Source organism: Ascaphus truei, chromosome 5 (assembly GCF_040206685.1).
Source record: "Ascaphus truei isolate aAscTru1 chromosome 5, aAscTru1.hap1, whole genome shotgun sequence".
NCBI classification, from domain to species: Eukaryota; Metazoa; Chordata; class Amphibia; order Anura; family Ascaphidae; genus Ascaphus; species Ascaphus truei.
This window is the reverse complement of record NC_134487.1, coordinates 256,598,864-256,615,077: the sequence shown is the minus strand read 5'-3', so window position 1 is coordinate 256,615,077 and position 16,214 is coordinate 256,598,864. Positions and strand designations below refer to the sequence as shown.

Below are 16,214 nucleotides of genomic sequence, written 5' to 3'. Positions count from 1 at the left end.
TGTGCAGTAAACTGATTTCGTGTGTGCATGATTGCTGACAGTGGGGAGTGGTCTTTTTGTGATGGGCCGCGGCGGCGTGTGGAGTGGCGAGAGGGGGTTGGGGGTGTGAGCGGCTGCTCGGTCTGGCCCGTGGCGGCATGCGGAGTGGCGAGGGGGTTGGGGGTGTGAGCGGCTGCTTGGTCTGGGCCGCGCCGGCATGCGGAGTGGCGAAAGGGGGTTGAGGGTGTGAGCGGCTGCTCGGTCTGGCCCGCGGCGGAGTGGCGAGGGGGGGGGGGTGTTAGCGTCGTGTTTGAGGTCCGGCGTTGGCGGTGTAGGGTAAGTGTGCTGATCGAGGGTGTTGTTGGTGGGGGTGGGGAGATCTTGCTCGTTTTCGAGGACACGCGGCGGAAAGTGCCGCGTGGGGTAAGAGCGTAGCAAAGGGGCCGTAGTGGTGATAAGGGGTGGTTCAGCGCCGGGAAGGGCGGAGGGTGGGTGGTCAAGGGCGGCTAGACGTTGAGGAGGGCCAGAGGGGTGATAGTGGGGGGGGGGAGTGTTGTACTTACTTTTGGTGTCCTGGTGAGCGTCTCGTCAGCGTCTCTAGGGTTGAGCGTGTGTGTGTGTGTGTGTGTGTGTGTCCTTTGGCCCGTCACTCCGCCTCAGGCCAATGAGAGGTGTGCGGGGGCGGGCGGCCCAAGGGACCAATGAGATTTCCCCAAGGGACACAGGACATCCAGACAGGCATACAGTGCTTTCACAAATATAGTATATAAGATGAATTGATGCAGCCACAAGAAGCTCTGGGGTCCACAATAAAATGAAGCGCCTTAAGCACCCCTTGCACAACATAAATACACATGTAGCATGTTAGCAGCACAAGTGCATTAGGGGGGCGCAATGTGAACCCACAATATTGCTGAGTGGAGAGCAAATACACTTCCCTCACTGGCTAAAATACACTTTATCAATAGCCAAATAGCATATTTAAGCTATAACACTGATCCATGAACTGAGAAACACTGTATTAAAACAGCTCCATAACGGAGACGGATGACATTACGTGCCCAACGCACGTTTCCCTCCAGCTACGGAGCTTCGTCAGGGAAAATTTTGCAGTGGAGGGTGAGCGGAGCTAATTGATACCCACCCGTCTCCATAGAAACACTATAAATAATCCGCCATTGCGCATGCACACACGAGCGCATGCGAGACCAAATACGAACAAGAGTAACAAAGACCCACATGATTAGTGCTGCAGTTACCTTAAAGGACAGCCTGTAGCCATTGCCAGTATAACCGTGATGGCCAGCATCTGTTACCACCCAAAGTTAATCCGATAGCGCTACTGCGCATGCGTGGAGAGATAGGATCTATACTGGATGCCACAATTCTCCTTCTAGTCACCACACATGCGCACCTAACTAACAGAGCCTCAACTGCGCAAACGTGGGCTGATAAAGTCCTAAGCTGCACACACATGAGTTATACTGCCAGCATCTGTTTACACCCAACGCTGACCTGATGGCGCTATTGTGCATGCGTAGGGAGATAGCCTAAAGGTCAAAGCTTCAAATGCGCAGATGTAGGCTGATAGAGATTACATTGTAATAATTTACTTATACAATTAACTATTACAATTAGTGACTATATTACTAGTGTTATAAACCCTTTTTGGGTTTATTTAGTGTGTAACCGATGTATACATGCAGTTTATCGTGACAAGATTGCTCTATGATATAATAAAAGCTCTGCATGTATTTATTTCATTTCATTTTATTAATATGCTTTCACTAATTTCCTGACATTGCGTATATTTATTGAGGGTTAACAAATACGAACAGTTGATCTGTCGCATGTCAAAATGTGTACCAACGTTAAGTTACGATCTCACTTTGTTTGGTGACAGCTTATATCTTCTGTGACATAACTTCAGGCATTGCAAAGTATGTCTCCCTACACAGGCGCTGTACAACTAACTTATGCTCTCAGCCTACATCTGCGCATTTGAAGCTTTGACCGTTAGGCTATCTCCCTACGCATGCGCAATAGCGCCATTAGCGAAACGCAGCCCAAACCACAAACCTGAATCTCATCCTGGGAGTACCCCTATAGTCCCACCCCCTCCCAACACTGCCCACAATTTTTAATGTGGCCCAGTATCTGAAGAGGAGATTAAACAAGCGCTCCTCAAACTAAAACTAATCAGCCAATGTGGACCCGACTTACTACAATCTAGGTTCCTACGACTTGGTGCCCCAGCCATTGCCAAACCAATTGCGTCCATAGTCAACTCTATCCTGTCTGCAGGCCATATCCCTAAGACCTGGAAAATGCCAGAGTTGTCCCAATCTTCAAAAGTGGGGACAAAAACACTGTCTCAAACTACAGGCCAATCTCACTTCTCCCAATTCTATCCAAAGTCATGGAAAAATGTGTCCACTCCCAATTAAGCGATTTCTATATCAAGATAAATTACCCTAGCCAATTCCAATCTGGCTTTCGTCCCAAACACTCCACCGTAACTACCCTGCTATAAGTTTGCAATCGAATCCAGTGTGGAATGGAACTGGGACAACTCACTGGTGCAGTATTCCTAGATTTTGCAAAGGCTTTTGACACAGTTGATCATGCTATCCTGCTTAACAAACTCCAGAGCTCTGGAATAGGGAAGCATGCTTTAAACTGGTTTCAGTCCTACCTATCAGGAAGATCCCAACATGTGTCCATCTCAGGCTCTAACTCCAACCCCCTGGATATCACCTGTGGTGTCCCGCAAGGCTCTGTTCTGGGGCCCCTACTCTTCTCAGTGTTCATTAATGATCTCCCCACATCTTGTAAGGAAGCCTCAATACACATGTATGCAGATGACACAATCCTATATGCACACAGCCATAGCCTCTCAACACATACTTCAGTCTGACTTTTTGAGACTCGAAAACTGGATTTCCCAAAACAAACTGTTTTTAAACACTGACAAGACTGTAACAATGGTATTTGGGACCAAGACTAAATTTGTAAAGCTGCCAATGACTGAGCTCCTGATTAGAACCAACGCTAACACTACCCTAACACCTGTCACTAGTTTTAAATACCTGGAATTATGGTTTGACTCCCACTTAACATTCGGGATGCACATTGATACCCTGACAACCAAGACCTATGCCAAACTAGGGGTATTTTACAGGAACACATCCTCCCTAAGTCTCCTGGTCAGAAAGCGTATCGCACAGCAGGTGCTAATGCCAATTATTGACTATGGAGACATAGTATATGGCTCGGCACCTCAAACCCACCTTAGCAAACTTGACACCCTCTACAATTCAATTTGTCGTTTTGTTCTCCAATGCAACTACAACACACATCACTGCGAAATGCTCATAGAACTAGATTGGTCAACACTAGAGTCTAGGCGCAAAGTTCACCTTTCCTGTCTTGCCTTTAAATTCTTCATGGGCAAGCTACCCAGCTACCTTAACAAGCTCCTCACCCCTACCACTTGCAGCACTTATCACCTGAGATCAGACTCCAAAAGACTGTTCATGGTCCCAAGGCTCAACAAAGTATCCGGACGTTCCTCCTTCTCCTACCGTGCACCCCAAAACTGGAACAACGTACCACAGACGCTCACATCCACCACCAGTTTAAGTTCTATCAAATCTAAGGCTGTCTCACATTTTAACCTGGTCTGTAACTGTTTCATACGCTCATAATATATATTTTCTTTAACTGTGCACGCAATGTCTTGTATATAATGTATACCCTGTTCATTTATGTAACTGTACTTGTAACCATGTATTATTTGTTTTACTCTGTGCCCAGGACATACTTGAAAACGAGAGGTAACTCTCAATGTAGTACTTCCTGGTAAAATATTTTATAAATAAAATCAGGTCAGCGTCCGGTGTAAACAGATGCTGGCAGTATACCTCATGTGTGTGCAGCTTAGGACTCTTATCAGCCCACGTCTGCGCAGTTGAGGCTTTGTTTGTTAGGTGCGCATGCGTGGTGACTAGAAGAGAATTGTGGCATCAAGTATAGATCCTATCTCTCCACGCATGCGCAGTAGCGCTATCGGATTAGCTTCGGTTGGTAACAGATGCTGGCCATCACGGTTATACTGGCAATGGCTACAGGCTGTCCTTTAAGGTAACTGCAGCACCAATCATGTGGGTCTTTGTTTCTCTTGTGATCTATTGTTCCTATTTGGTCTCGCATGCGCTCATGTGCGCATGCGCAATGGCAGATTATTTATAGCGTTTCTATGGAGACGGGAGGGTATAAATTACCTCCGCTCACCCTCCACTGCATAATTGTCCCTGACGAAGCTCTGTAGCTGGAAGGAAACGTGCGTTGGGCACGTAATGTTGTCATCAGTCTCCGTTATGGAGCTGTTTTAATACAGTGTTTCTCAGTTCATGGATCAGTGTTATAGCTTATATATGCTATTTGGCTATTGATAAAGTGTATTTTAGCCAGTGAGGGAAGTGTATTTGCTCTCCACTCAGCAATATTGTGGGTTCACATCGCGCCCCCCTAATGCACTTGTGCTGCTAACATGCTACATGTGTATTTATGTTGTGCAAGGGTTGCTTAAGGCGCTTCATTTTATTGTGGACCCCAGAGCTTCTTGTGGCTGCATCAATTCATTATATATATACATTACTTATGTTAATGCAGTTTGTGCAATACACTATACTAAGTATTATCTGGTGGTGATTTAATAATCTTATAACATAATTCCCACCAATTCCTCTCCACTGTCAATATACCATTTGTGCTATTCACTGATCTGATGGGTTTTTACCCTGGCTGATTGCACCACTGCAGATTTTCTAAATAGAATTTATTTAATCAGTATAGCACAACGTTTCGACCATCTGCCAGTCACTTGAGAAAGACCACGCAGATGGTCGAAACGTTGTGCTATACTGATTAAATAAATTCTATTTAGTAAATCCGAAGTGCCCCGGATCATCCCCCCCGCGGGACGGAGGGGAATCGCCATGGTGAGCCCACGCCCGCCTCCTGCCCCGGGCAGCAGCCGCGGAATTAGCCCGCCAGTCTCGCCCTCCTCCCCCCCCCAGCCGCCTACCTCCCGAGCCTACCTCCCGCCCCGGGCAGCAGCTACGGGGATATCGGGGGCGGGGGGGGAAGCGTCTGGCAGGCAAGGAAGCAGCACCCACCCGGTCAAGGACAGTCACCCACCCAACTCACCCACCCAGGCAGTCAGTCACCCACCCAGGCAGTCAGTCACCTGTCTTTTGTTGAAAATATAAAAATAAACAGATTGCATTGTAAGGTTTTTTCCATATTACAATAAGAAGAAAACAGTTAAGTACAAGTTGCACGCTATAAAAATATTTTTCGTGGTAGGTGTGCTATGGGTTCAGGGGGCGGGGGGGGGGGGGGCTGCTTCTTTCATTTGTCCTGGGCCCCATGATTTCTGTTGGCGGCCCTGTGTGTGATTGTGTGTCTGTCAAGGGAAACACACTATATTAACAACTTTAAAATAGTAAATTCTCCCGTAATTTAAAGTAAATGTAAAGTAAATTCAGCATACAAACAGAAATTACAACTCTCTGTTTCAGCCTTCCCCCTTGCCCTTGTCTCCGCCCCTCTGCCTTCCCCCTTGCCTGACGCCGCAGCCCTTGTAGCAAGAGACGGTATCCAAAACTCAAATTACAACTTTCGCAAGGGCTATGGAGACGGATGACATCATCCGTAGCCGTAACCTGCACTATAAGCGCAGCCTAAGGCAGCGATCCCAGTAATGTCTGTGACGCGCGCCCGGCAGGGGGGGGGGGGGGCGGCACGTGCACAGCGTTAACTGCGGTCTGTGAGGGAGAGGAGAATCTTGCGACGGGGGGGCGTGGCCACGCCTCCGTCACAAGGTTTGAACTCAATTTGATTGAGTTGTGAAAAACCTTGCCGCACGGCGCGGCTGCGCCTTCTGCGTGACGGTGTGTACTGGGCCCAGCCCCATTGAGGGGCGGTACTTACACGCACAGTGCACGCCGCGCTGTGCGCACAGGCAGTTACTGGGACCGCAGCCTAAGAGATAATATATGTTAGAGGGGTCTGTAACAGTTACAGACCAGATTAAAAAATGAGACAGATTTAGTTTTTAAAGAATTTAGACTGGTGGTTGCTGTTAGAATCTCCGGTAGATTGTTCCATTAGCCATAGGGTATGTTGGCAAAATGCAACAAACACAACCCTGCAAATGGTCACAGTAGTAAGTGATCGACTGTGGCCTCCTATGTGTATACAAAGTAGCACACTCTAGGTACTGTTGGAAATGTTAAGGAAAAGAGCCAATTGCAATAATATATATATATATATAGTCAGATAAGGCAGTTGGCACTCCAATAGGTGCTGGTAAGCCACAGGTGCACGTCCCATATAGAGAATGTAGTTATACGTTACCGTTCCAAGGATTGGTAAGCAAGAGACAGCACTCAATGTTGAAAATCAAAGTGTATTAGTGAAAGCAAAAATACATCCAGAAACCCAACGTTTCGGTCCTACAGAATGGGACCTTCCTCACTACTTTTGTATCCCCCTGAGGAAGGTCCCATTCTGTAGGACCGAAACGTTGGGTTTCTGGATGTATTTTTGCTTTCACTAATACACTTTGATTTTCAACATTGAGTGCTGTCTCTTGTTTACCAATCCTTGGAACGGTAACGTATAACTATATATATATATAATATATATATATATATATATATATATATATATATATATATATATATATATATATATATATACATGGGTAGGTTTCTGTATTATCCTAGTCAACCTAGTGTATACAAAATAGCACTCTCTAAGTAGTATTAGGGGTAATTAGGTAAAGGACAAATATCAGTGTGTGTCAAAAATCAGTTGGGTATAAGCCAAATCTGCCACAGCACAGCTAGGTGGATTGTGCTATACGAAACAGTGTGGTGGTACTACTAAGACACTTACTGGCAACAGTAGCCACAAAGTTGCAACAACTGTTGTGAGTGTGCTAGTCTGCACTCAATTCTGAACTGCTGGTGTCTAGTTACTGCAGAAAAAGACCTGGTAGTCTAGCAGCGCAATATGGCACAGAAGGCACTTCTACTAGAGTATTAATAGACCTACAGCATTGGCTACATCAAATTCGCAACCCGACCAAGTGTCCGGATGTAGAGGACTTAGAAAAAAACAACAACAAAGCTTTGACATAAACGTGCTCTGGTGAGTATTGTCCTGGAACAGGATTCTCTATTTCTGTCCCCCCCCCCCCCCCCTTTGCAGCTCTGCCTACTAGCCCTTTATTTGGATGTAAGCTTTCCCTGCAGCTTCACTCCTAGTGCAGGTGGGAATGGATACATTTGGATACTTTCCTATTCTCCATTCTGCTAGAATTGGTTGCCGTTATAACCCCTTTAATTCCCCTAGTCAAATGTACTTTTCCATGCTCCCCTGTCTGTATTCACATGTAGCTTAGCTCTGTCCCTATTCCTGTGTGACAAACATTACACACTTCCTTTTCCTTCCTGAACTGGCTGAGTGAGTACTCCTATGCTACACACCTCTTGGCAAGGCCATTCCGTTTTTACCTGCCTCTGATTACAAAGCACCCACACAGAGAAGCACTCTCTCACCACAATATACCATCCACAAGTGCCTGTATATGACTGATGCTTTCCCAATAAAGTGAAGAATATATAGCAGGACTTGGTGTGCTTTGGAAAAGAGGCTGAGTTAAGCTATCTGGCCTCATTCACATCTTACACGTGACCCTGGTTCCAGAATAAGTATAAAAGGAAAAATATGGGGGCTGCAACGTTGCATGGACGCCTTAATACAGTCTAGTCTCCCCTTGTGACATCATTGGCCTGATAACTGCCTGCCGACGCGCGCGTTTCGCGTAAAAAATGCTTTCTCTGTGCTGCCCCCAGACTGGCTACGGTAGGGATTTTATAGCCGCGTCAATCAGTCTGCTCCGTTAGTGTTAACCCGTTGCATGCCAACACCATCATTAAATTGCATGAATGCTGCCTGAACAACAGATTCTTATTTGCTCTTAGGTTGTATCATGCAAGTACCAATAGATGCAGATTTACCAGTAGAATCTGCTTAATTGTTGAACAGTAAAGTGTTTTACCAACAGATATTCACTTGACAGATATTAATTCTAAGTTATAGTATGTATTATTACACTAAGTCACTGCTGCACATATGGCAAGTGAACTGCTTGTTTAGAGCTTGTGTATACTGTGTATTACAAGTTTATGCCCCAAATATAGTAAACTCTAATCTCACAGTAGAGATATACATTGGATATTAACAGTGTATAATGTACTCAATGACTGGCATTTGAGTTTCTAGTGGAGACCTTTGTTTTATAATACCGTATTTCCTCGATTCTAAGACGCACCATTAATTTAATCAAAATGTTTGGGGGGAAAAGAAACAATACATTAAATGTGCAGAAAAAAATATAGAGAGAGATGGAAGGTATCACGATGTGTAATGAGAACAATTTGATGAAGGGGCCTTTATGAATAGGATGCTGCTCCCTGTGAATCTGGGGTAAACGCAGCACTAATATGCACACAATAGGCAATGTGTAATTTCCCTGTGATGTGTAATGACCGGGAGATACCCTATATATACACCATGGGATGCTCTGACACTAAACAAGGGTCTCCCTGAAATAATCGGGGGCGCTCTTATGATAACAACAACACTTTTCCTTCCCGAGGGCTCCATTGAAGCGGTTTAACGACCATGTTAGTATAAAAGAAAAACGCTAAACCCCCATGGTGTAGTATTTGAAACACTTTAGTGTTTAAGGGGGGTAATATAGTCAAGTACAAAAAAAATCATTCAAATAAGCAAGCGAGTATAAAACCGTGGGTCATGGAAATCACAGTAATTTCTCATGCCGACACCCAGCCATATGTAGGTAACAGCAGAAGGCAGGTAAACTTGTGATCACTAAAATTCAAGCACTGACTTCGGCGCAGGCAATCCCAGTCCACATGGAGCAAACTCTCAATGACACCCAGCCAGGGCAAGCGGTGACACAGGACAGGTAGGTAGATGATCACCGGAGTGAGGCAGATGAGCGGGCGGTCACCAAAGTGATGCACCACCAAATCTGGCACAGATGAATGACAATCCAAGCTCCAAGAGCGCCCAGCCGCCCCCTCCCCTCTCTGCGTCCAGGTGGGAGAGTGCGTGCAAACAGTCTCACACTCAGAAGCACTTGCCAGGCACCAAAGCGTTCACGGATGACGTCTCCTTCAGCGTTCAAGCAAATGAGCAAGTCCATATGGAATGGTAATATATTTAAAAAGCTAGCCTTAGTACCAACAAATGAATACAGCAAATGGGTACAGAGATCGGCAAGAAGTACACAAACTATATTCAATGCATTCGTAGTTTGGCACTACTGCATCAGGGAATAGTTTGGAACTAGTAGTGTGTTCTATTTAAACCCCTTCACAGAGAGGGATTGGTTGAAAAAATACAGGTGCAATTAATTACTTAAAACAACATACAATTAACCCATTAGATACAATAATAATGAAATTAGAAAACGCACAAAACCAGAATGTTATTTGTTAATCTTAAGGGAAAAGGGAGGTAAAAAAGACACAGAGGTAGTTAGGCATGGAAATATACATTCTATATGAACTTGCAGTTATTCACAAAGAAATTAGTAGATTATTAAAAGGATTGAGTGTAATTAAAGGACCAATGGCTCAAATACTCAAAAGGAGGAAATGAGTAATATGTTGAAGATCAACAGAAAGATACCAATTGCAATGATCATTAGGGATCAGTGATAGTGAATGAATCTTCAACCAAACAAGAAAAAACACAAAAGCGCACCAATATTCCCAAGCTACTGGCATCTAATAAACCATTGACACATCTGTTGTCACACTTTAAGGATGTCCATCAGTGTAGCACTATAGGGGTTAAATATATGGGCATCGAACATATAACAACTAATGTACGGGCTGGTAACATAGATCTTCAGATTGCAAAAAGGGAGCAATTCTGGATATTTACCCTCCAATCCAAGTACCCGGGGGGCTTGAACGACTATGTGGAATTAACCCCTTTTTTGAGGTGAAACCATGCATACTGCAATTTGATACAAACATTGGTCTAATACTTTTTTATCTGTTTTTCATCTGATTTTTTTAGCTACTTTATCATTACAGTGGTTTTTATTCATTTTATAAGCCTTTTTTTCCCACCTTTTCTTCAATTCTTCCCCTCCCCCCACCCACCTTTCCATTTGTTCTATTTCCCATATTTTAAAAGTTATTTATATGTCATTTAATGTTATTAATGTTGTTATCCAGTATGCACATATACTTTGTTTTTTATGCTACCACTATGCATATTTTATTGCACTTGACTATTTGGGACACATGATTTTGGCTCCCCTTTAAGGTCTGTTTACCTTTCTATTTACACTTATATATATACTTAATTAGTGTAATTCATTACTGGATCAAATGTACTAACAGGGAGGTCTTCCTATTGTGGCCCGCCCCTATCAGTATATGAGCCTGATTGGCCATGCAGCCATTAGGTATTAACCAATGACGCACAGAATTAGACCTATAAAGGACCCCTAAACAGGTGTCCCAGATATCGCCTGAAGAAGTTTACTTTGGTAAACGAAACGCGTCGCGACTGTTGTGGCTGGCGGTTTTACTACCCACCACCAGTACACACTCAAGTGTACCGTTCCTGCTTATTTCCGATCGTTTCTATGCTATCAAAAACGGACAGGCATCCTAAGGACACCTATTGAAGGCCCCGGTTCCTGCACATGCGCGCTACACTCCTCACCACGCTACCACACGTGGAGGACAGGAGAGTGAACAGAGACAGCCCCAGCGCGCGGGTCTGATCTCTCAGAACTGAGATTACCCTTCATACTTCCTATGTGATGCCCTACTCCTGTGATAGACACCAGAATCGGGGATTATTAAAGACATTTTATATGTAAGTTACTAATTTTGTTATTTGTTGCTAATACAATATCTATCTCTCATCTTGGTGCGCTTTTGTGTTTTTTCTTGTTTTGCTGATATTGGTATCACCATCGGGGTTCCGGTGGAGACCACATTTGGAGGTGGGGGAGACACCTCATAAACACAGAAGCAGCAAGAGAACTGAGAGGGACCAACACTCCAAGTTTAAAAAGCCAGAGCGCGGACTGAACTTTTCATTACTGGGAATCTTCAACCAATCCTGATATTGCGAACGTGTTAGAGGATTCTCTTCAAGTGTCTCTTTGTTCTCCCTATATCCCGGAGGCCACAGGGGAACTCGGGAAGGTTAACCACGTACATAGTGGTGCAAGATATGCACTCTTTAATGGTGAAACTCTTCTACGATACGGACGATGTAACAGTTTTCCTGTCCACATGGAGAAATTCACAGGCAAGACATCTGTCTCATATAAAGTTACCATGGTCTTTTTCGGGTAACCAGGTAGAACCAGTCGTCAAATAGGAACCTGACCCAATGTCACTGGGTGCTAAAGCATTTTTGCAATTATTAGGTTTTTTAAAGATGGTGAACTTGTTGATAGTTAGTCTATTGATAGATACAGTAGTTGGTCTATTGGTAAGTTTAGGTCCCAGAATTGAATAATTCTCCAATATACCCCAGTGTCTGTTGATAATTTTCTGGGTAGCAGTGCCTTGGCAATTATATTTCGTAATGAATGGAACATTAATTTTGTCTAAAGTGGTATATGTATTCAATTTATGATCCCTCTTGTTGGCTAGTAGGTTATTTCTAGCCAAGTTCTAGCTTTATCCCAAGCATTATTGAGCAAATCAGGCTGGTACCCTCTAGAAAGAAATGCATCAAATAGCCCTGAGGCCTGATTCTCAAAGTCAGACGTGGCTACAATTTATTCTTAGTATCATAAATTGCCTAGAGGAATATTAGTGCTCCATTGTTTATTATGGTTGCGGGTGGCCATCAGAAAGCTATTGGTGTCTGCCTCCTTAAAATATGTCTTGGTGACAATCGAGCCATCAAGTTGGGCCTTAAGGTTGATTTCAAAGAAATCAATATTTGAAACATGATTAACGGAGATAGAGACTAAATTGGCAGCATTGTAATTAATATAATTCAGAAATGATTTAAGCAATTTTTCATTGCCCCTTCACGCCAATAGGATGTCTTCAATGAAAGGTTTCCAGATGATTATATGGTCTGAGAGAGGATTATTGTGCCAATGCAACGGTGTTCCCATACCCCCATATACAAATTGGTGTAGATGGGTGCAAACCACGTCCCCATCGCTGTCCTGCAAACTTGAAGATAGAATTGAGTAAGGAATAATAAATAATTGTGAAATAATATAAAACCTATGCAGCCTACAATATATTGACAATTGGAAGAATCTAAAGTGGGGTCCTCATCTAGACTAGATTTGGTGTGGGGGATGCTGGTGTACAACGCCTGTACATCGCAGGTGACACAACGATAGCCTGGATCCCACTTAAACTCTTTAAATAAGTTAAGGATAGATGTGGTATCCTTGATGTAAGATGATAATGTACAAAGATTCTTCTGTACAGAGTAGTCCACATACTGGGAGTATTAGATGTTGGTGATTTAATCCCAGAAATGATCTGTGTTCTATGGTGATCCATTAATGCTTTATGGCTTTTGGGGAGATGGTATGATATGGAGAGTCTTGGATTAGACTCAAATAGAAAATCATATTCTGATTTAGTTAAGACACCATTGTCCAGATCCAGAAGTAGTTAAAATTCCTCTACATACTGTAGGAATTAGTGGGACCATGTTTTAAAGCAGCAGTCCAAAACTTTAATATGTGCATGAATACAATCCACACAATGATAAGTAATTAGCTAAATTGAAAATTAATCCGTTCTCCTGTGATCGATCGGCTCGGGGGTTCACTAAAACTAAAAGCCTGCCAGTGCAGCAGAAGAGGACCAAAGTTCTGTGGGGAAGATCATGTGACCAGGCAGTCATTAGATACAATTGGTGCACTGCTAGAGAGAGGGCAGGGCTCAAAAAGGGGTGTGCCAGAGGCTGTTTCATAAGTGGAAGGGGATTTGACATTGTAAATGGTTGCCATAGAAACAAAACATGCTTGTTACATTATAATACATTAAAAATGTAATTTAGAGTTGGTTTAACAAAAAAAACACTATTTTCTCATAGTACAGAACTGACTTATTAAGAAAAACACACATGTAGCATAGTGCTTGGTCTGCAGCTTTAGGAGGGAGCGAGAGACACACATCCCCCGCAGCCATGCATTAGGAGGGGGCAAGAGGTATGTGTCTGTTTATTAGGTCTACTAATTTTACATAGGAAGCTTCTTTGAACTCTTTACCCATTGTTTCATTACATTTTAAACTGTATGTTTTTTTTATGGTTCTTGTCCGATGCCCATATTGTACTGCAGAATATGCTGGCGCCATATAAATAAAAGATAATAAATACTAATAGGAGGGTAAGAGGGTAAGGGTAAGAAGTACGTCAGTCCCTGACGTCTGTGTATGAGGTGGGCGGTAGGAGAACTAATATTGGTGTTTTGGGCACATGAAAAATACCAACAAGTGTGCTCCTCCCTGTGCCAGCACCGTAATGCATGGCCGGCTGGTAACATTGCGGGACATGGTGCAGGGAACTGGTGCGGGGCCTCTTACCTTCTCCTTCACAATGTCTTCAGTGTCTCTCATCATGATGCCACAACGTCAAATGGCATTGCTTTGCTATGGTGGCGACATTTGACGTTGCAGCACCATGATGAGGGACTCTTCAGGAAGACATCGCAAAGCAAAAGGAAAGAAAGTTACAGAGGCCCTACACTCTCCTCCAGCAATCAGTTTAATTGTTGTGGGGTAGAACGCAGGACCTCTGTAACCGTGGGACTCAGTGCAGTGGCACCGACTCCACCACCATCAGGCCAGCACTAGGGGATGTGTCTAAAACTAGTTCTCTTTGATGCAGTACAGTATTTGTAAACTTTTCTGCATGGGGCTATGATAAATATAAAAAAAAAATTATGCTGTAAGGATAGTTGTTTTGTCCTTGCTGCAGGTGGAAAAGAACAGGAGAGACATCAAGGGAGGACGGATCTCCCTGACAAAGTGCAGAACTTTCAGGTGAGCAGGGGACCCTGAGAAGGTTCATATATTCTATGCTGACATTGGGTGGTGGTGTCATGAGCGGGTGTGGGGTCTGTGGAGGCATTGTGAGTGTTGCGGTTACACGGAGCCGAGTGGATGGATGAGGATTCTGTGAGTGCAACAGAGAGTGTGTAGGTGCAGGGGAGGGGGCGATCGGTGGGAACAATATGGATAGGACTGAAGGTGGAGGAGGGTGCAAGGATTGGTCTATATCTTCAGCAGGAGGTCTGTGTTGCCAATGAAGTGGGTTATGCGGGGGGAAGTCTGTGTCAGGAGTGGATAATGATAGAAGAGGAGGATTCCAATGCGCACAGTCTCATCCAGATTGGAAATATATAAAGAGAAGAAGAACACAATAGTGTAATACTGTATAGACCGATACAAGGAAAGATGGTATTACACTCACATTTAATGAGATCAAACGGGCATTTCGGTTAATGAGTTTAACCACGTTGATGTTGCTGACTCTCCGTTATCAGGACAACTCCGATGATGTGCACACTCTCCAACAGCAGGGATCCCGATGCCGTGCAGGCTCACCAATAGCAGAATATTCTCAATAGAATACATAGAGCACAAATAGTGTGAAACTGTATATATAAGTATTAAATGTATACTAAACAAAATATACACTCACATTTTGTGTTATAATCACTCGCTTTTGGTTGTTCAAGTAACCAACTTTGAAGGGTTTTCTGGAGTCACAGGATACTTCCAGTAGAAAAAGGGAAAGGACGCAGGAAAAAGGAAAATTAATCTTTATATGATATATCTTTTCTGAGAAAACCGTTGAGACTCACATTTTTCTCTTGCTAGGACTGCATTAGACCCCTTAGAGCTGTCTGGAGCTCTGTACCCCCTCCATGTGATATCCCCTGGTGTATGGCCATCACTGGGGTTTATTGAGAGTGGGGACTCAGCTGTTTCAGTGCATCTTTTTGGCTGTCTGTGTGCAGCTCTGCATCTGCTTTTATCATATAAAGATTAATTTTCCTTTTTCCTGCGTCCTTTCCCTTTTTCTACTGGAAGTATCCTGTGACTCCAGAAAACCCTTCAAAGTTGGTTACTTGAACAACCAAAAGCGAATGATTATAACACAAAATGTGAGTGTATATTTTGTTTAGTATACATTTAATACTTATATATTGTGACAGAAACCAGGGGATGCTAATAAATTCCATATATAGGGCTCCCAGGATACTGAACAGCTTCTATCCTGTTTAGGCTGGAAAGTGCAGCCTCAGAATGCATGCACTCCATCCCACATTTTGGCAAGTGCTGGAACTGAGGGGTGAGGGATCGAGACCAGAGTTTGTCTGCTGCCTGATTTCTGTCACCTGTCCTACTAGATAGAAATCAGGTATTTAAGGCTGATTTCCTGGTTCCTCTCCCCAAGAGACTGGAGGTAGTAAGGCTGCTGGAAGCAGAGAGGGGAAAAGCCTCTCCCCAAACAGGTTAAATCATTCTGTTCCTTTCTCAAATTGCAAAGTTCCTTATTTTTGTTTGTTGGAAGCGGATAAGCCGCCTCAACCCCAGTCAGGGTGAACCTCAGTTAAGTTATTGCTCAGGTGAGCAGGGTTTTGCTTTGCTTGTGTTTCTTTTGTATTCAGTGTGGCAGTCTCAGTGCCTGGGACTGAATAAACCAGGCAGTAGCCTGTTTAAAGGAACAGTACGTTACGCCTCGTCATTTAACCTACCCTAAAAGACCGTGTTCTAAAAGTCCCGGACAGACGGCGGAGCCCCGGTGTAAGCCGTTTGTCACATATGGTGGAGAATGCGGGCAGAACACTAAAAGGTCTGCGGGTAAAAGAACTTTAAAGAGAAAAAAAAAAGTTTTTTTTTTCCAAACAAGATGGAAGACGTGGTGAGTGCATTGGTACGCAATGTCGCTGCCCAGAAAGAGACGAATGCAGCCCTGAAAGAGATGAATGCAGCCCTGAAAGAGACGAATGCAGCCCTGCAAGAGGCGAATGCAACCCAGCAACAGACGAATGTAGCCCAGCAACAGCTGCTAATAGCCCAGCAAGAGACTAATGCAGCCCAGCA

The 16,214-nt window shown here is 43.9% G+C and overlaps 1 protein-coding gene across 10 annotated transcripts in view; it reads left to right on the top strand.

Moving 5' to 3' along the window:
* Positions 1-16,214, top strand: part of LOC142495861 (myoferlin-like) — a 101,362-nt gene that overhangs the window by 2,908 nt on the left and 82,240 nt on the right. For all 10 annotated transcript variants that reach the window (XR_012801838.1, XR_012801839.1, XR_012801840.1 and 7 more), the window contains exon 2: positions 14,080-14,144. Coding sequence is in view for 7 of the 10 variants with exons in the window: in XM_075601911.1 (XP_075458026.1) it covers positions 14,080-14,144 (65 nt within the window). In the remaining 3 variants the exon portion in view is untranslated. The remainder of the gene's footprint in view (positions 1-14,079; positions 14,145-16,214) is intronic.